The 21,558-nt window shown below is 32.3% G+C and overlaps 2 protein-coding genes across 2 annotated transcripts; both read right to left on the reverse strand.

Moving 5' to 3' along the window:
* Window positions 1-1,764: 1,764 nt before the first annotated feature.
* LOC132065092 (protein SMALL AUXIN UP-REGULATED RNA 51-like) lies at window positions 1,765-2,493 on the reverse strand. The gene is made up of 2 exons (XM_059458329.1): window positions 2,051-2,493; window positions 1,765-2,017 (listed from the first exon to the last, which is right to left on the reverse strand). Exon 1 carries the CDS (start codon window positions 2,389-2,391, stop codon window positions 2,095-2,097), a length of 297 nt encoding a protein of 98 aa, XP_059314312.1. The 5' UTR covers window positions 2,392-2,493; the 3' UTR covers window positions 1,765-2,017; window positions 2,051-2,094.
* A 6,903-nt stretch (window positions 2,494-9,396) lies between these two features.
* On the reverse strand, window positions 9,397-10,175 carry LOC132065090 (protein SMALL AUXIN UP-REGULATED RNA 12-like). Its single transcript, XM_059458327.1, has one exon. The coding sequence runs from the start codon at window positions 10,029-10,031 to the stop codon at window positions 9,714-9,716; it is 318 nt and encodes a 105-aa protein (XP_059314310.1). The 5' UTR covers window positions 10,032-10,175; the 3' UTR covers window positions 9,397-9,713.
* Between the last annotated feature and the right edge of the window lie 11,383 nt (window positions 10,176-21,558).

Genomic DNA, 21,558 nt, shown 5'->3' on the forward strand with positions numbered 1-21,558 from the left:
TACAATGGAGATTACACAATATACAAAATATGCTAACCTAAAATAGTAGACTACAAAATCTTCTAATTAATACTTACATATTCTATCAGGAAGTTTCCAGGAAATATACTCTATTGAACTTCACCACATCAAATTTTGCAAATTTAAAGATAAGGATATCATGTGTTGTATCAGCAACAAAGGTACAAGCCAGCAACAAGAATAGGTTTAGTAGACCCCAGACAGCGCATGCATATTTTCACATATAATTCAGAAAACGAAAGTACACCTCTACCTTAAGCAACAAATTAAAAAAAGACTCGTTTCACTATCAAATGATTGTAATACTACAACACCCTAGGTGACACTAGTCGTCAATGAATGAGTTGAGAACGATGAGATTTAGATTTAAATTCTAGCGGAGGCAAAAATACTACTATCTTCCTTTTACTTATCATGTTTATCATTTTCACGCCCCTTAAGTAAAAATATTGATGAAATAGATAATTTGACTAAATTAACCTTATTTATTCTCTGATATCAATTAATACTACTTGCCTTTTCACTACATTTATTAGAGTAAGAATAAAGGTGAAAAAAAATATTAATTCTATCTTTATTATCTGAAATGACAAGTATTTTGGATTAGTTATTTTTGGTAACCAAGACAACTTAAATAGCACGGAGGAACTAATTGATTTTCTCCTATCTGTCTAAGTTTGGGTGGATAGAGTTACCTTAATTATGAACAAATTGGGATTAACTATATAAATTGTTGCTTATCATGTTTCTCTATTTAAATTCATCTAAGGATAATATTATTATAGAATAAAATAAAAATTATTAAAGTTCATTTAATTTTATAAAGATTCATTTAATTTTATAAAGACGAGTCGTTTTATCGTAAACAACCTCTCTATCTCCCAAAGATAGTAGATAGTAATCCAAGCACTCTATCCTTCCCAAATTTATGTGAGATTATACTAGATATATTGTTGTTGTTGTTATATTTTATAAAGCCGTGAAAATCTTTGATAGAGCCAAAGGACTCCTAAAAATGGATAGAACGTAAAGTAAACATACATAGATCAAATGATCGATATCCGGTTCAGCATTAAGAATAAAGCCTGTGAGATAATGTGGGAAAATGTAAATTCATACTTTTAGGACATTATGTTTCACATTCAAATGTTGTGGTATCCATACTATTGGGTGTGGGTTTGCGGGAACCCACAACTATTATCCGAACCTTATAATAAACCCTTTAAATATATAAGAATTGGAAAGAACCCAAGAATAACAGACATCACGTAATGCGTAACCCACAAGCATCAAATCTTGGATCCGCCTCTAATGGTAGGATGATAAATACCTCGATATTATTAGCCAAAAATCTTCTGTTCGAACTCGTAAAGAGCGGATTACTTTACCCAAAATGAGATTTTCCGACACAAATTGGGATTAATCAGAAGCGAATACTTGACACCGAATTGGAAATAAATAAATTAAAAAAAAACTTATATTTCCGAAACAGAGTATTGTCCCAACTGAACACTGGAGTTGTATACACTAACATTAATAGCGCAAGTTCAATCTGCTGAAAAGTTATATTTATCGATTCTTCTTCCTGGAGATTGGTAAAAGTGTAATATTCCTACATCAAATTTTGACAGTGTAGTGGCTAGTGGATTGCAATTCAAACGGAATGTTACCAATTTCAGTATGCTCAATTGGATTCCCAAATTAATAAAGATGCATTAATAGTGCAGACAGATTGAGAGACACTTGTATCCAAAATGGCAAATTGTATATATTTAGAAACATTCAATTCACTTCTCTCACAGGGTGCTTAAAAACACCATTGCAAGGAAAAATTGCCAAGATTTGTTTACAAATCTGACTCCAACCCATAAAAAAAACACTACTAATATCCACGTGCTTCCTAGGTCAGGGTTAGAGGAAGGTCACAAAAAAAAAAAAAAAAACGTCAAGAAAGATGTTACAAAAAAGAGAAGCAAAAAAGATTAAATTGCTTCATCTTGAACCCATCCTTCTCCACTCCAAAATTAACCTTACACCTAATATTCACTCTTTTTCTTCTTTTCAAATGCTTTACTATCTCAGCATGGAAGTCATTGATTGGAAAATGAATTCTTCACAAGGAATAGTAATGCCCATGTCATGATCAAACCCAAATTCTTCCTCAGCGCAACGAAGGAGGCACTGAAACTCAGGATGAGCCAAGAAAGAAATGGGTACGATGTATCGAGTTCGATTCTCTCCAACGTAAACTGCAAAATGACCTTTGGGTACATCACCATAACTCTGCTTTTTAGACAAACTCGAACACCTCTTCATAATTTGCTTAAAAAGTATAACCTGTGGCAACTTGTTTGATTTTCTGATGCCCATTTTGTATGGTTTCTTGAAAAAGTTGAGATCTTTGGGTAGTACAAGAAAGCTAATAGTAGTACTTCGTTTTGCTTTGAGAGAATGTGGTGTTTGGAATTGAGAAATGTGAAGATATTTATGGAGGAAGACCCCAACTAGTATTTTTTTTGGGTGAGGTGTGTTTTGGTGGTTGTGGTGGTGTGGGTCCCAAAGCCCATAGGGTATTACGGTTCTATGTTACCCTAGTGGCCCTTCTATTTCCACTAGGGTGCAGTTTTACCGACGTCTTTGATGAATATATTGTTGCAGCATTTTGATTTGTAAATATTTATCTAATGTTTGTTCCAAATTAGATAATCAAAGTATATTATTTGTACTACTACCATAATATATAAAGAATACGGCATCGAAACACACCTAAACTACAGTGAAATTGCTAACTACTTACCTAAATTATGTTGGGGTCCTGTGACCCCCCAAAACTTATTCTCTTGAACTAAACTAGAGTTATGGTTTAAGAAAGTGGGTCTTGAATTCTCTGTAATCAATGAAAGGACTATGGAAAAAGATATTAAAAAAAAAAAAAACCCTTTTCTTTGTCTTGAATAAATGTGTGTTTGCACTTATTGGTTTTAATTTATTTTCTTTACTGAGTTATTAATGTTCAGGCACTTATTGGTTTTAACCTATTTTCTTTACTGAGTTATTAATGTTCAGGGTAGTCGTAAGACCCCACATAGTCTAGACTTATACTCCCTCCGTTCACTTTTACTTATCCAGTTTTAAAAATAGATTTTCATTTTTACTTGTCACTTTTAAAGATATTAAGATAAGAAATTTATTTTTCCTGCTTTACCAACAGTATTAATTACTCACTTCAAATTATTTTTTAAATCCAATAAAAATATGCATCAATTAATATGACACGTTGGTAAATTATGTCTCATTTATTATTTCTTAAACAATGAAAAGTTCAAAATGTGACAGTAAAAGTGAACGGAGGGAGTAGTTGACAATTTCACCATGGTTTAAAATTGTCTTGATGCCTTATCCCTAATATATAATATAATTGAACATTTCACAATAATAATGTGACATATACAACTATTGGATACCGTGTAGAACTATAGATGGAAGTATTAATATCGGATAAAATAGTTAAATTGCACCTAAGTAGGTTTGAGGTACAGTCTTTAAACAAGGCGAAAGGGTACTGCAGAGAAATCACGGGCGAACAAGTATGTGTACTGAGAGGTACGAAATATGAACCTTTCTTTTTTCGAAAAGGCGTTTGTTTTTTTGTGAATGTTTGGTGCCTTTCTGGTTTTGTTTGATTCTATTCAGATAGAAGATTATTGCAATTTTGACCTGTATGTGAATATAGCCGTTGATTACATCGTATTTACAGTTTCAAAGTTTTCCTTAGAAATACTTCTTGATCTTTCCGTCCTATAGTTTTCTTTTTTAATTCTCATAGAATCTTTCAGTCCTAGATAGCCAAGATTTTTCGTGTAAAGCTATAAATTTTAACAAACTCCAACTACCAAGTACCAATTGGTAACTGATTGATCTTTTGTATTTGCTTGTAAAACCAATGTTAGCTTGGAATCTTTTGAACTGATATTTTTGTATTTGTTCTAGCTTGGAATCATTTGAACTGATATTTTTGTATTTGTTCACTTTCTCTAACTCATTTTTCCTTTCTTTACATGGTAAATTAAAAGAATCAAAAACTAAGATACTGCACTACCAAAAAGAGAGAAAAAAAATGCATTTGGTGAGAATTGATACTTGTTCTTCTTGGTAAATAAATATGCTTTTAACCAAACAAACAAACAACAACAAGCCCAAAGATAATCCCACCATGCGGCCTGCCCAGGTAGAAGTATATACATGACCTAACCCCCACCTCGAAGCAAAGAGGCCACTGCTTCCGAAAGCACTTCTACAAGAGAGGAAAACAAGATAAAAGGTCAGATAGGGTCAAGCATATCGAAAACAATATGAAAACAAGGAATAACAAAAGCGAGAAAGTCATGGAAATATGCTTTTAACCAAGTGCACTATTAAGTCTTTTTATAGCATGAGTGCCAGCAGTTAATAATGAGATCAATTCTAGAAAATATGTACATAAAGTGGGCGTTTGGCCATAAAAATTATTCACTTTTTTCCGGAATTTTTTTTCACTATTTTTACTTTTAGCGTTTGGTCATAAACATTATTCACTTTTTTCCGGAGTTGTATTCCGGAATATTGAAAACAAGAAAACTTGTTTTTCAAAATTTTTCAACTTTTTTCACTTTTTTACACTACATTTCACCAAAAATTACAATTTCAAAAACTATGGCCAAACACAATTCCAACTCCAACTCCAACTTCAAAAATTCCAAAAAAAGTGAAAAAGTTTTTGGTATTTATGGCCAAACGGGCCCAAAATATCTAGTTTTGCGGAAAGACCATGAGTTCACGCGCCCCAAAAATGACGCACAAATTTGCCCCTGTAACCGTTTTACTGCTGTGATTTTAGGCAGCATCTTTTTAGGTTTTCAACAATAAGAATACAATTTCTTCAAATAAATCTATTCCTTCTGTATTTGATCTTGATATTCTAAGCTTGAATTATTCTTCATTGTATTGTGACTTGTCCGACTCAATTAGTCTTTCGGTAGCCCCATGTTCTCTTAATTAGGGGAAATATCTTTTCAACATAATGTTCTTGTTCCTCCAGACCCCACGTTGTGGGATTCACTGGGTATGTTGTTGTTGTTGTATGATGCTCTTGTTCCAACTTCCATGAGACACCTTTCTGACTAAAATGTTACAATTCGAGTTGTAATGTCAGAGTTTGAATCCAACTCGTATTGAGATAGTTGATGATTTAAAACACAAGGAAAAAAGGGCAAGCGTTTTTGTGGTGCAAGTTATAATTTGATTAAAAGGATGTAGTCACTAGAACTAAATTGAGATTGGGATATATATATATATTTTCCTTCTTCAAAAGTGGTCCTCCGCCAACATTATTATTTGCAGAAGAGTAGTTATCAGTAAATGAGTCCCATTCCAAACTCCAATATGAAGACCACAGAATTAAATTTCCCAAACAAAAGCGTTGGATCCATTATGAGAAAGGAGAAAAAAGAAGGCAAGCTAGAGACACTAGTATCTCTTTGCATGTTCTAAGGCTCTGAAAGGGATCCACTTAGCTATCAAATTTAATTGATGTGTTACGGCTATGTCCTGCATTTCTGTCTACTTTTGCTTTACTCAGATACCCTTTAAGAGTTGCTTTCCTTACACAAGTACAACAGAGCACTAAGGATGAAGATAGAAAAATACTCCAACAACCCCTATTGTATCTTGACACTTTAAATATTTTAAAAGTCAAGCAATTCCTTCTTTAATACTTAGAACCTGTTTGAAACCATGGTTCCAAACCATGGTTTGAAATCATATTTGGATATCTTAAGTTTCATTTTCTCTTATGACATAAAAACCCCACAGCCATAAAAACTATCAAAACATTCCCAATTCTTATACAATCTTATCAAATTTAAGTTAAGTCATATTTAACAATTAATACGCTACTGAATGTAGCATTTCTAAAAATACAACATCAATTGATCAAACTTTACTCAACAATAACGAAAATTTAACATGAATAGTAATGAGGTTGGTAGACATAAATAAAGGTTGGCGGAAGTTAATGAGGTTGAGATTGGTAAATGGTTGGTAGGAGTAATTGTTAAAAATATCTACCAACTTATGGGTCTTTTTTTTTACAAAATATAAACTTATGGATCAAATTTTATATTTAAAATTTTTGAAACCATGGTTTGAAACTCCAAATCATGCCTTTTTGAATGATTTGGTCCGAAACCATAAGATGAAATGCATGTCCAAACTTTGGTTTATTAATCTCACCTTTCAAACCGTACGTCCAAAATAATGAAAAAGCTTTCATCTCATGGTTTCAAACCGCATGTCCAAACGCCTACTTAATGATTTGTTTATACATCCCTTAGTTGGCTTATCACACTTTAGGAAAATGTGTCTTTCAGGATTCAAATATATTGCGTCCAAGATCAGAATGAGCTTGACAATTGAATACTCCAGTCCCAATATACTTGAGTGAGCCTTACAATCCACAACCAGGACCCGTTTGGCCATGAAATTTTTTCACTTTTTTTTTGGAAAATTATTTTACTTTATTTGGAAATCAGTGTTTGGCCATGAAAATTTCAAATACAATTTGAAGTTATATTTGAAATTTGGAAAACAATTAAAATCTTGTTTTTACTTTTTTCACTTTCAATACATTCGAACAGCCAAATATTTTTTGCAAAAACTATTACTAAACACAACTCCATCTTCAACTCAAACTTCAACTCCAACTCCAACTCCAAAATTCCAAATAAAGTAAAAAATATTTGGTTTTCATGGCCAAACGCCTACTAAGAATGAGTTTTGCATTGAGACGCAAATATTCCCCATGTTGTGGTTCCCATTAGTCAGTTCACATTTAACTATATACCTAAAACTCTAATTCTTTTTGGGACCGAAGAAGTATATAGATAGAATGAGAAAAGGAGGTGGTCTGTGTACTCCCCAAAGCACAGAGAAGAGTACAACAAATAAGTGAATCACAATTTCAGAAGAAATTGCACGGTTTGTCCTTTAAATGGGCTGGTCTTTATTTTTTTTCCCTTCAAATAGGTTGATCTTTAATTTTTGCCTTCCAAAATCGAACTTATGCCGGGCGGACATAAATTCTTTAAGGGCGTGGGGCGTAACTTTTGGCATATTATGATGCGAAAATATAAACTTATGTCTCATAAAATAGTTGTTTGTCTTGAGGGGTAAAAAGTAAAGACCATCACAAAATAGGGGTAAAGCGCAAAGTAAATGACCCCAATTTCATGTATGTGTTGTATGATGGTGACCTAGGCATCCACATAGCACATGGAGGGCATGTTACTCTTTCAGCCCAAACATGTTCCACTCAAAATAAGTAGTACTACTAAAGGCAATACGTACTGTAAGGCCCAGTGTGATCAATATCACTATATATCAGCACCAACTACTTTAAACTGCCATCTTAACTGCACTTCTCATTCACATAAATGCTGTTATTGCACAAATATTAGATAGTCTTTTAATTGATAAAAACACACTACCCCACTTCAAGGAGCATGACGCTTCTTGATAGTTCATCTAAGTATATTTCTATAAATGATAAAACTTGAGGTCAAGGAATTGAAATTGAAATGAAGTCTCAAAATGGTTGTAACTGGATAACCAGGACTACTCGATTTTAGCTCTGTTTATGTAGAACTAAATTTCAAGAATCCAAGATTTACTGCAAATGCTGTAGGTAAGGCACGTGTAATAACACAAAAGGTCACCTAACTATGGGTAATGATCTCTCAAGGTCATATTTTTTTGTTTTGTAACAACAAGGTCACCCAATAAATATTTGATCAATAAAATATGACATGACATTTAATTTAGTCCGCATGGACTTTTTTTTTCTCAGTTCACGTGTCAAAAAGAGCCGACCCGACGCAACCCAAATTAACCCTTAAACGCTATTCTTCAATGAGTTTTTTTTTTGTTCAATCAGTTATTTTTTTTTTGTTGTTGAAGAAATTAATTAGTTGCAGTTGGTGTTGCTTATTTTGTAGCACTAACAGTTGCTATGATGAGAATAGTTGCAAACTGCATGTTATTTTGTTATGGAAGGTATAGGAGAAACCTTATTTTGTTACTGGTATCTTTGTTTATATCTTAGTATATCCTTATTTTGTTATGTTGTTAAAAAAATCCTTATGAACTTCGCCTGAGAGAAGGAAAAAGAATACGACGCGATTTTAATAAAATGCTGGGCCAATTTTTTTCAGAGAGAGAAACTCTATTTTAATTAAGAGAGAATATAGGGTTTGGGTCAGGTCGGGTCGGGTCTTTTTGCCTCGTGGACTGAGAAAAAAAAAAAGAAGAGGAAAAGTCTACATGAACTAAATTAAATGTCATGCCATATTTTATTGGCCAAATATTTATTGGGTGACTTTTGATGTGATAGAGGAAAAGTTGCAGAGGCGGATCCAGGATTCAAACTTTAGGGGTTCAATCCTTTAAGACTCTCAGCGTCGAACTCATTATATTTTAAAAGTTATGGGTTCATGTCTACTATTTATGGCGATTTGATAAATTTTTACACATAAATTTATGCTCCGCTTTGAAAGTTAGGGGTTCAATTGAACCCCCACCCAATATGCTACATACGCCCCTGAAAAGTTGGGTGACCTTATTGTTACAAAATAAATAAACATGATCTTGAGAGATCATTACCCATAGTTGAGTGACCTTCTTTGTTACTACCTCGTTTATTTATACAATGTCCAGATTTAAAGTTAATAGACCCCGTAATTTGTGATGGACAAATAAATTCTAATGCAGTAATTCGTGGCAAGATACCGAATTTGTATTTGAAAAAGATGTTCGTAGAGTGGCAGCACGGATCAAGCGATCAGGAATATACAACGTTGAATTTTTCCAGTATGGCGGGACAAAGAAATTCTGTCTAATCTGGTAATTCTGTCTAATCTGGTATCAGGCGCTTGGTTTGGGGCTCGATTAATTCGGACTTGTGTAGGGAAGCCCCACTTTGGTGGGTAAAACGCTTCCTATCAAATGTGCCTCAATCTCAAATTAACCTCTGATTAAGGATGGAGGATTTGCCACAACCTTTGGTGGTAGAAAGATGATCTTTTAGTTCAGTGCCTTTAAGAAGGTGAATAAATTCTGCATCAATTTACTGAGGAATTGTATTATTGCGATTCTTCTTTTTGTAGATGGGTAAAAGTGTAATAACTCTGCATCAAATTTGGAGAACAGAATGAACTGATCTTCAAAGGAACAAAGTGGACAATGCAGTGGCTAGTGGATTGCAATTCAAACCGAATTTCAATATGCTCAATTGGACTTTTCCAAACAATAATGCAGTAAAAATAAAGATAGATTGAGAGACACTTGTATCCAAGATGGCAATTAAAATAGATTGAGAGCTGACATTCACTTCTCTCGCAGGGTGCTTAAGAACACCACTGCAGGGAAAAAAAACTCCAAGATTTGCTTACAAATCTGATTCCAACCCATAAAAAACCACTACTAATATCGATGTGATTCCTAGGTCAGGGTTAGAGGAAAGTCACAGAAAAAGAAGTGAAGAAAGATGTTACAAAAAAGAGAAGCAAAAAAGATTAAATTGCTTCATCTTGAACCCATCTTTCTTCACTCCAAAACATTACACCTACTATTCACTCTTTTTCTTCTTTTCAAATAATTTATTATCTCAGCATGGAAGTCAATGATTGGAAAATGACTTCTTCGCAGGGAATGGTGATGCCCATGTCGTGATCAAAGCCAAATTCTTCCTCAGCGCAACGAAGGAGGCATTGAAACTCGGGGTGATTCAAGAAAGAAATTGGTACGATGTATCGAGTTCGATTTTCTCCAACGTAAACTGCAAAATGACCTTTGGGTACGTCATTGGGAAGGTGGTCTAAGTCGCCATAGCGGTGTTTTTTAGTCAAACTCGAACACCTTTTCAAAATTTTCTTCAAAAGTACAACCTGTGGCAACTTGTTTGATTTTCTGATGGCCATTTTAGTATGTTTTCTTGAGGAAATCTAAAGAAAGTTGAGAGCTTTAGAAAGAGCTAGAAAGACCAATTACTTCTTTTGCTTTGAGAAAGAAATGCTAAGAATTGGTGGTGTTCAGGATAGAGGGATGTGAAGCTATATATGGAGGAAGTCCCATCTATTTTTTTCTTCTAGTGGGGTGTGGTGGTGGGGGGTTGTGGGGCGGGGGAGGGGGGGTTTGCGGGGTGTTAATTAAAGACCTTGCCCTTAATGATATTTCGTCAACAAGTTCTTCTAGCATGAACGAGATGTAGAAATAACAAATAACAGTGAGAGAAGAAACCATAAGATCCATAGAGAGAAGGAAAGAAAGTTCTTCTATTTTCGTTGTCTTCCTCATTGGCTCTGGTATGACGCAAAAAAATAACTTTTCCAAAAAATTAAAATGTTGCTATAAGAAGCAAAGGGCAATAAATGGGTATTTTGAGTTATGAGTATTAGAAGTGACAAGGTGGGGGCTAATTTGTTGGTTCTCCTAAAGGCAAGGAGGACCCTTCTCTTTTATGGAGTATAATTCTGAAGTTTTTTGCCTAAAATGTACTGTAGTAGGGTTAATGCTACTTTCATTCATTTCTACTTGATATTTTATCTAGATTTTTGTTGTTGTTGTTGTGTTAAGGTTTGTTTTGGATTAACAATTTATGCAAAAAAAAATGGCTTTTACTGTTCATGGAAAGTTACAAGTCTCAAACAACAAAGGTATTAATGGTACTTGTTTCTATTTGCAACATTCTGTCTCAACTTTTCTGCTCAATTTCCTTTTCAATTGAATATTGATTCAGTTTTTTCATCTATACTTTTGTGGTTCCAGCTGTTTTCGCTTCTCATTAATTATTTTCTACACTCTACTGTTATTGATTTTTTCTTTCGTTTTTGTTTGTTTCTTGAGATTTTTTTTTTTAAAGTTGTAGTTTATTTATTTCCGAATTTGATTGTTGTATAATTATGTCATTCTACATGACAAAAGCAAATGTGTTAGCCACGCCCCGTCCTCTTGTATTACATCGGTGACATAAACCTTCGTTAATATCTACATTTTTAGCATAAACTCATCTTAGGAACTTGCATGGAAATTTGAAATTTTCATCAACACTATCTTTAATATATTAGAACTTAGAGATGGTCAGAAGACATAATTTTCAGAGGGGAATATTTGTACGTTTAAGCCCTTAAAAGGGTATTGTCTAATTTTTTTTTTTTTAGGGAAACGGTGTAGAATATACTTTTTTTTAAAAGTATATATCCCTTAATAAAAAAAGTGGCTTTATATACCGTCCGTTACACAAATGGTGCAAATATATCCTGCCGTTACACAAATGGTGCAAATATACTCTTTTCGCTGTCAGATTGTTTTTGAAAAATCATTTAGCTTATCTTTTAATTAATAAAATGTCATGTGGCTTTAAAAAAAATAAGTCTACAAAAAAAATGGGTAGACAAAAAATAATTCCTTGGCTTTTAAAAAAATAATTCTATCCATTTTTTTAAATGAACCAGATTAGACCCGGCAGAAAAAAAAAATTACCACGTGGCTTTAAAAAAATAGGTAGACTTATTTTTTTAAAGCCATGTGACATTTTTTTAATTAAAAAACAAGCTAAATGATTTTAAAAAAAAAAAATCTGTCAGCGAAAAGGATATATTTGCACCATTTGTGTAACAATAGGGGTATATATGCATCACCTTTTCAACGAAGGGTATATATGTTTTAAATCACAAAGTTGAGGAATATATTTGCATCTTTTCCCTATTTTTTAAGTAATTTGAGTGTCATGTGGTTGTGACATCATATGTCTCTCTAAAAAAACTCGCTTATTAAAATCATTTGCTTCTAAAGAAGTCATTTCTTATTATATTAAAGAAAAACAAAAGAGTTACTCTCGGTCTGGTAGAGAGACATAGTTTGACTTGGTGTAGAGTTATATGAGAAAAGTTTACCACTATGTAATCCGTAATTGTTAAATATACCACATCGGTGGTTTAAGGGATGGGTGGACTCTTTATATGGACTTGGGGAATCCTTCCCTCGTAAGCTAGCTTTTGGGTTGAGTTAGGCCCATGATCCATTTCTTTACATGGTATCAGAGCATCCTAATTATTGTTTTCTGATAATAGGCCCCAAATTAAAAAACCCACACACCGATGTCGAGTCCGGGCGTGAGGCTTTTAAAATATACCACAACGGTGGTTTAAGGGATAGGCGGGCTCGCTTATTTTAAAAGAATCCTCCTCATGTGCATTTGGGGTTAAGTTAGACCCATGATCCATTTCTTTACAGTAATAAATTAAGGGCAAAGGTGCAAATATACCCCTCAACTTTGCGATTTAGAACAGATATACTCCCCGTTAAAAAAGTGGCGTATATATGCCTTGTTACTTACAATAGTGCAAATATATATACACAAATAGTGCAAATATACCCGCTATCAGCTTTTTTTTTAAAAAAAAAAAAATCATTTAGCTTATTTTTTAATTTTTTTAAAAAAAGCCATGTGGCTTTAAAAAAAAAAGGTCTTCTCATTTTTTAGTAGACATATTTTTCTAACGCCACATGGTAAATTTTTTTCTGGTGGGTCGGGTCTGGTTTGTTTAAAGTAAAATTTTCATAAATTTTTAAATTATTCTAACAACCTATAACTACATGTTATATATTTACAATGTAGCTAGATGTCTCTATATTTAGTCGTCGACCGGTATACTAAAATATAGTGCAAATATAGCGGAAATATAGACTCTCTAACCGAAATATATATTTATGGAAACAAAAAATCGTTCCAATTTAAATTAAAATCAGTTTTATTGTTCCCCGATTCACGCAAATATCATCCCATTCCATATCCGATCCCATATCTCATTCAAACAAATACACAAATTCAAAAAATTTGAATTCAAAAAGTACATTCATATTTTTAACCAAAAATAAAAGATTCAATGATTAGTTAAGGAATTACAAATTTTATGCGGACCCGCTAATGCCTTATGAGAGACATAGCATAACTTTGATAATTCCTTCACAAAGTTATGCCGGTGTAGGCATACTTTTAATGGGCAAACTTTTATACCCGACATAACTTTGTGAAGGAATTATCAAAGTTATGCCGGACCGCATACTTATGCCAATTTCGCTCATAAGGCATAAAATATATCTTTTAACTTCGTAATTCCTTTACAAATTTATGCCGGGTGGGGATACTTTTAATGGACAAACTTTTATCCTAATTTAAACTTGTGAAGGAATTATCAAAGTTATGCGGACCGCAGATACTTATGCCAAGTCATTTATAAGGCATAAGTATGGACCGCATAACTTTGAATTCCTTCACAAGTGTATCTTAGTAGGCGTAAATAGCGAAATTTAAACTCTCGCCTTGTGAATTTTTTTTAATATTTGTTTTTCGTATATATTTGGGCTATATTTTAGTTGCATTTTGTCGATCGGTATATAAATCTTATTTTCGTTTTATCGTTAACTATATTTCATATATTTTTTACATATATTTGAAGTGTATTTAGATGAAATTTTAACTTTTGTAACACACGTACATTAAAAAATGGACTTATGAAATATATCTCGATATATTTTATGTATATTTTTCCGTATTTAACTGTTAGATATACTTGCTTTGTTAAATGAATACATTTCACGAGAAAATGAAAAATGGAATGTATACATTGAAAAAATAACATACTTGAAAGAAAACAACAATATAAAAACCATAAGGTGGTTTCAACATTAATCATCCTAAAAAACATATCAAACGATATGTCAAAATTAAAAAACAAATAACAAAAGTCGCAACCAACTACGCTATTGTTCAACATGAAAATCAAAAACACAAAAGACTTGGTGGCCTAATCAAGATCCCGTTTATCAACTGCATCGTAATCAACCTCCGGGTCTAATTGGTCTTGAGGTTGCTTTATCACTGATGCATTGTTGTTTGACTTATCCCATACGCATAGTCGCATAAAAAGGCACCGTATCTCATACGGTGCCAATTTGCATCGAATTCGTTGGGATGACTTCACTTGAGCTCAAGTATTCAAGAAAGGCTGCCACATACACACCACAATCCCGAAAAAATGATCAAAAATTTTACTTACAGATCTGTAATAATCGTCAACAAAATACACGAATATACTTAAAAATCTTAAAAATTCCGTTATGGTGAAGAACAATAAACACGACTTAATCAAGAAACATGTGAAAAAAAATAACAGTAGAAAATATACTTAAAATGCACATAAAATATAGATCTGGTTAATTAACAGATCTGTAATAACTGTACGAAAAAAAAATGAACTAAATATACTGAAAATATAAGATAAATATACCTCTGCATCATCATCCTCATCCACATTATGTTTGGCTTTAGCAATTTTTTTCCCCTTAACATTAGCAACATTGACAATACCTTTCTCTTCTTTTTTTTTTCTCCATTTGAGAAACCTTTTTCACTTTTTATTGTTGTTTACTCTTGAATCAACATAATCGCGTAACGCTAGATCGTTAATTCTTTTTAACGATTCTCAAATAAGAGCTCGCAATGTGAGAAATTCCCAAAGAAAAATTAGGAATATCAAATTAAAAAATAGGAATTGTAAAACCGATTTGAAATTGGAGAAAATTTAGGGATATTGTGAATAATGGCGTGAAGTTAGTGGGATAGAGAGAGACGTTTTTGTTAAATTAAATTTAGGGGTGTGGAAAGTTATCGGATAACGTAAAAAACCACATGTGGAGTAAATATATGTTATACTTTAGCTACTAAATATAATTATTGAAAAGTTTAGTTATGTTCCATAAATAGGTAATAATGGAAGCTATGCCAAGTAAATTTTACTTGTTTAAAAAGATAAGTCTACCCATTTTTTTTAAATGAACCAGACTCAAACCACCAGAAAAAAAATTATCATGTGGCTTTAGAAAAATATGTCTACTAAAAAAATGGGTAGACTTTTTTTTTTAGCTACGTGATATTTTTTTAATTAAAAAGATAAACTAAATGATTTTAAAAAAAATTCCGTCAGCAAAAAGGGTATATTTGCACCATTTTGTAATTGTAGGGGTATATTTACACCACTTTTATAACGGGGATTTATCTGCTCTAAATCTCAAAGTTGTGGGGTATATTTACACCTTTTCCCATGAATTAATACTAGTAGTTGTTAGTATCTCAATCCCAATTTTGTGATATTCTTTTCCATTTAGCCAGTCTGAAGGAATGACGCTTTTTATAGTAATATTTAACTTTAAAATTAAAAAATATATATTTTATTCTTAATAAAATGATTTAAAAATACACAAATATTTATGACTTATTTTAAACCACAAATCTTAAAGGCCACTCTTTTTTAAATTATGCGGCCAATCAAATACCATTGCATAAATTGGGACGGAGGGAGTTTATATTTTGGTACCATAGTATTTTGTAAAACTTTCATTTCTTTTAGAAATTCAAATTCCAATTGAACAAGCCAATTTTCTATGTCATCTTTAAATAAGACCAAAGGGTACTGCAGAGAAATCACGGACGAGCAATTACTGTACTAAAAAATACGAAATAGGAACCTTTCTTTTTTAATGCCTTTTTTTTTTTCTTTTTTTCTTTTTGTGAATGTTTGGTTTCTTGTATCCTTTGATCCTATTCAGAATTTGAAAAAAAAAAAGTTCAAGTGCTGCAATAAGATTTAAACAGAAAGGCATGTGCAGTTCTCTCGTGTAGTAGTACAAAATAAGGACTATAATCTTCTTTTTAATTTCTCGAGAATCTTTCAGTCATAGTAAGAAAGTTTTTTCGTGTAAATCTATGCTAAGATAACTGATTCCTTTGGATCTGTCTGTAAAACCTATGTTAGTTGGAATTATATTATTTCATGTGAATTGACATTTTGTGTTTGGTTGGCGTTCTCTAATTATTTTTTCCCTGTTTTGACAATAGTTAATTAATGAAAAGTACAAAAACAATCAAGATTCAAACCTCGTGATAGTATGATTTAAACACTTTGAATATTCAATTATTTCCACGTTACTCCTATGATTTTACCGCATATCTCCTAGGTTTTTGACAATTTACAACTTCTTCAAATAAATCTAGTCCTCTCTGTATTTTATCATGATATTTAGTAGAGGCCATCTTGAATTTTATTGCATTTTAGTCTAACTTTCCAATTCAGACAATATTTTGGTAGCCTCACGGTTTGTTAGAAGAATTTCCTTTTCAAAATGGTCCTCTCCCAACATCAATATCATTTGCAGAAGAGTAGTTATTATCACACAATATCAATGAGACCCATCCACAACTCCGGTATGAGCACCACATAATTAAATCAAATCTTCCAAACAAAAGCTGCCTAATTAATTGGCTCCATTAATATGGGAGAAAAGGAAAAGTAATGAAGGTTAGAATCTAGTACTCCCTCCATCCATTTTTACCAGAGGTGGAATCAAGATTTGAAGCTTGTGGATTGGGGTTCTAATTCTTTAAAGTTACTAGGTTCTAAATTAATAATTTGTATATATTTGACGAAAAATGTAATACAAATATATAGTTAGACAAAAGCTGAGTTTCGAACTCCACGCTTGAAGGCTAGCCCCCCCCCCCCCAAACCCATAAACACACGCACAATTTTTAGATGTAATAATTTTACTATATCACCCTAATTAGTACTAAGTTATCTAATGATTAATCAATCAAACATACTTTCAAAATTGTGCAGACCCTAAAAATTCATTTAAGGTTTCAACTCAATAATTAATACTAAAGGTAAAACAGGTATGAAATGGTATATTATCTCTTGGTTTTTCAAACCGGACAAGTAAAATGGACATCTATTTTTAGTATAGAGGACAAGTAAAAATGGACGAGGGGAGTAGTTGTAAATCTTGCATTCACGATACTTGTTAACTATTCTCGCCGTCTCAAAAGAATTGTTGTCATTACTAAATATTATATGTCTCAAAATACTCCCTTCGTCCAGTTTTACTTGTCCACTATACTAAAAATAGTTGTCCAATTTTACTTGCCCACTTTAGAAAATCAAGAGACAAACTTGGCTTAATATGAAAATTTTGGCTCCAATTTATGGGGAATATGTGAATTGTTGGAACTTATTACTTAATTAGTTGGCTGCACATTTTTTTTGTAAGCTTTAATTGATTTCAATCATTAGGTTAACAATAACTAGGGGTAATATGGTAAATTTTTCATTCTATTTTGACTCCTTAATAGGCGTGCCAAGTCAATATGTGACAAGTAAAAAAGCGAACGGAGGGAGTACTTGTCATTTAGAAGTTCAAGACAAATTAATTATTTGTTTCATTTTACCCTTAGTAGTTAGTAGTAATTGTTTTTGAAGACTTCAAAACCCTCAATTATGATGAGTACATAAATAGAGATTACTCGCTCCGTTCACTTTTCCTTGTCACGTTTTGTTTTTCGAGAGTCAAACTACATGGCTTTTGACCATCATCTTAGGATGTATTTTTTTCAACATACTAATGTGAGAAGAATTGCAACTTATGGCATTTTTCGAACATTTTGATTTTAATTTTAAAATATTGAATTAATCTAATTCAATTTAACTTTGAAAATTCAAATTAACTTTCGAGAAGCGAAATCTCACAAGTAAAAGTGAACGGTGGGATATATATTACTAAAGACATAGATAAGGGTAAATAGTCTAATACCCCTCCTAATTAATGTTTTCTTAAAGAACGTGTAAATAAAAAACACGAGTACACGACAAGTATTTTGTGACGGAAGATGTATCAAGAAAAAAATAGTAATGTCCTCCAATGGTTGAATCTTAACTTGGGATTACCATAAAATGTATAACCTTCACCAAGTAGAAAGAGTAATTTAATTCATCATCATGCAAGATAATAGTTTCAGTTTTACTGATCAATTATACGTGCATTTTTGGAGCAAAAAGAAGGAAACGCACATGCAAGAAAGAAAGGATGATCAAATAGGGGTAGCTGAAAATGGTAAGTACTGAAAACGAGACTTTTCAAGAGTGGTGCATGAAGTAAATAATGAGTGAATGAAGAAAACTGAAGAATGGCACAATTGTTTGACACTATTACTATTTGACAATCAATTTTTAGAACGGCACAATTGTTTGACACTATTACTATTTGACAATCAATTTTTAACAAACATTTTTCTCGACTATCCTTAGCTATTAAAGATTATGACCTTAAATATTTTTGATGTAATTTTTAAATATATAAATTTAATTTCAAAATGTTATGAAATTCATGTGCAATTCACACGTAACCCAATAATTCTTTCAGAGACCCATGAATTAATGAAATAATTAGAAAAAGGAGGTGGTCATGTACTCTTTTTTCTACTTTACACATTTGGTACTCGAAATTTACCCACTGTATAGGGCCATTGAAAGGATAAGGCACTATTACCCCCGAACTATACTTGAAGTTCTTCTACGACACACCTTACCTTTTCACACGCCCCTATTACCCCTAAACTTATTTAAAACGGAATAATTACCCCCTAAACGCTGACGTGGCAAGGAGAGTGTGTTTCACTCTCTTTGAGAAAGTGAGAAACATAAAAAGGGGAAAACTTAATTTTTTATCTTAAAAATCTGCATTTTCTTAAAATTTAAAAATAAATCTAGTCTTCCACATTTAGTTTTAAAAATGGGTTTTTCACATTTTAAGAAAATAATTAATTTTTTCAAAATTTTATAAAAATTCAGTTTTTTTCACATTTTGACAAGAAAAACACTTTTTCCGGATTTTATTTGAAAAATAAAAGTGTCCTAAGAAAATGAAATCATGAAAATCAAGATTTTTTTAAAAAATAACCAAGTTTTCCATATTTTTAACAAATCCATTTTTCCATATTTAAAAAAAAAAAATCATTTTTCAATTTTTTTTAATAAAAAAACGGGTTTTAAAAAAAAGACAAATTTTCAATTTTTTTTTTTTTTAAAAAGGGTTTTAAAAATCATTTTTTTAAAAGAAAATTCAGTTTTTAATCCATGTTTTCAGTTTTTTTTAATTTTTTTTAAATGGGTTTAAAAAAAAGGGTTTTAAAACTCATTTTTTTTAACGAAAATTCAGTTTTTTATTTTTAAAAAAATTGACACGTAAGCTGAAAAAATTTAAAAAAAGAAAGAAGAAAACAAATAAATACACATGTGGCAAGGAGAGTGTATGTCACTCTCTCATATGAGAGTGGGCATTAGCGTTTAGGAGGGTAATTATTCCGTTTTAAATAAGTTTAGGGGGGTAATAGGACTCTGGGAAAGGTAAGGTGTGTCGTAGTAACTTCGGGTATAGTTCAGGGGGTAATAGTGTCTTATCCCGGCCATTGAAAGAAAAGATAGGAGTTTTTCCTTTTTAATTGAATCGGAGATATCTGATTAAGGGTGTTGGATTTTATTGACCACATCATCCTACATGATAGTAAGTGGCCTGGTCCATGTACTCACCAAAGCACGGAGTTTGTACAACAAATGAGTGAACAACAATATCATATATGGGTTGTGTGATGGTGACTCATAGCACATGGAGGCCATGTTACTCTTGCAGTCCAAATATATTTCACTCACAATAAGTAGTTAGTACTACTGTACTAGTAAAGACAATATATACTGTGAGGTCCTGTGTGATATCAGCATCAACTACTTGAAACTGCCATCTTAACTTCACTCCTTTATTCATATGTTGGTCTAATTATCAGCCTCAAATTTTAGATGGTCCTATAATTGATAAAATACCCCACTTCCGGGACCATGATGCTTCTTGATATTTTCATCTTAGTTGTTTCTATAAATGATAAAACTTGAGGCCAAGGAATTGAGGGTAGTTGAAATCAAATGGGTGTGACCATAACCAAATGGACCAATTCGATTATAGCTAGCTCTTTTTTATGTAGGAGTACCAAATTTCAAGAATCCAAGAATTACTGCAAATGCTGGTAGGCTTTTTACTTGTGATTCAATGTCAAGATTTAGAGTTAATAGACACATAACTTGAGCCGGACAAAGGAATCCTGTTTAATATATAAGGGGGAAGATACTGAGTTTACATTATTTGACTAAATATTTTCGTAGGGTGACAAAAAACATCCGCTAAGAAGACAGTAAATAAGACAAGCGATCAAGCCGACAAATCAAGAATACTATGATAACCTTGTAATACTCCTAATCCTTTGGTTCTCAAGAAAGATGATCTAATACTAGTTTTTGCCAGTCTAGGTAATTGTCTAGGCAAAGATATGATAAAAAGCAAATGTTATATAGCACAATCCCTAAAATCAATCAATCATCGAACTCGAGTTGGACGATTTCATGATAAACCATCTAACATGGGGGTGTTTTGATAGGAAGTTTCGACGAAATATACACTACTGGACCCACACATCAAATTTAATTGTGCAAGTTTAAGGATAAGGATATCACGTACGGTATATATGCACTATGCATTAAAAAAGGTACAATCTAGCAACTGGATATGTTTAAAAGCCACCAGACAACGCATGCACATTCATAGCAATTCACAAATCAGTAAGTAAACATCATCTTAATTATCAAATGAGACTTGTTTCACTATCAAATGATTGTAGTCCTACAACTAAGAAGTTCTTTTCTTAACTATAATATATAGCTGTCCTACTAAGATCAATTAGTAATTACTACTAATTACCATGTCTAATTCATCATTAAGAGCTGGATCTACGAGAGGAGTGGGAAAATTTAAATTTGCAAACGCTCGTTTCCGAATATCGCTCATAATTTCAGATCATTGCTCTCTTATGTTGTTAGCTAAAGTAATAAGTATTTTTATCATCGAAGTATCAAGCTGTTGGCAGCCTAAATCACAGTATAATCTTTGTTTGTTTCTTTTTAAAAAACCTTGGCTTCTTAAAAATAGAGATAAATTAATAAGAATGCAGAACAATTGAAAAGGGAAGTGTCAAAGAAATTCTACTGAACAGTACGAAATCTACGGGATAAACGTGCTTATTTAAATGTAATGGGACAATTCGGTCAACAGCAATCCATTTAAATTAATTTGTTTAGCCAACCTTTCAAGTACTTCATCTAGAAATTACCCAATTTTCCAAAGCTTGCCTAGTCTAGGTGCACTCTTAATTCCCAAAGCAGTTGTGTTTCAACTTGTTTGATAAAAAAAGTATAAAATGTGATACCAACACGAGAACTAAGTGATCTAATTGTGTTTGTGCAAGATCTCATAGATTCTAATTCCTTAAATATTCCCTCCTTTTCTAATTGCGGCCGTAGGACAAAACACTACAATAAATAAATAAATTGGAATTAGTCAAAAATTCCATTGCTAAATTGCTCATAGTTGTAAAATAGAATTAACGATGAATTTTACTATTTAACAACAGAATTTGCTTGTCGTTAATTCCTCTTGATTTTGGTAATGAAATTAATCACACAAGAGATTAAAATAGTTTGGGCCTTCCTCCATAAATAGCCTCATATCCCC

Source organism: Lycium ferocissimum, chromosome 7 (assembly GCF_029784015.1).
Source record: "Lycium ferocissimum isolate CSIRO_LF1 chromosome 7, AGI_CSIRO_Lferr_CH_V1, whole genome shotgun sequence".
Taxonomy (NCBI): domain Eukaryota; kingdom Viridiplantae; phylum Streptophyta; class Magnoliopsida; order Solanales; family Solanaceae; genus Lycium; species Lycium ferocissimum.

Bases quoted from the DNA above. Each gene is read 5' to 3' on its own strand.
- LOC132065092 (XM_059458329.1), bottom strand. From the start codon at position 2,391: ATGGGCATCAGAAAATCAAACAAGTTGCCACAGGTTATACTTTTTAAG.
- LOC132065090 (XM_059458327.1), bottom strand. From the start codon at position 10,031: ATGGCCATCAGAAAATCAAACAAGTTGCCACAGGTTGTACTTTTGAAG.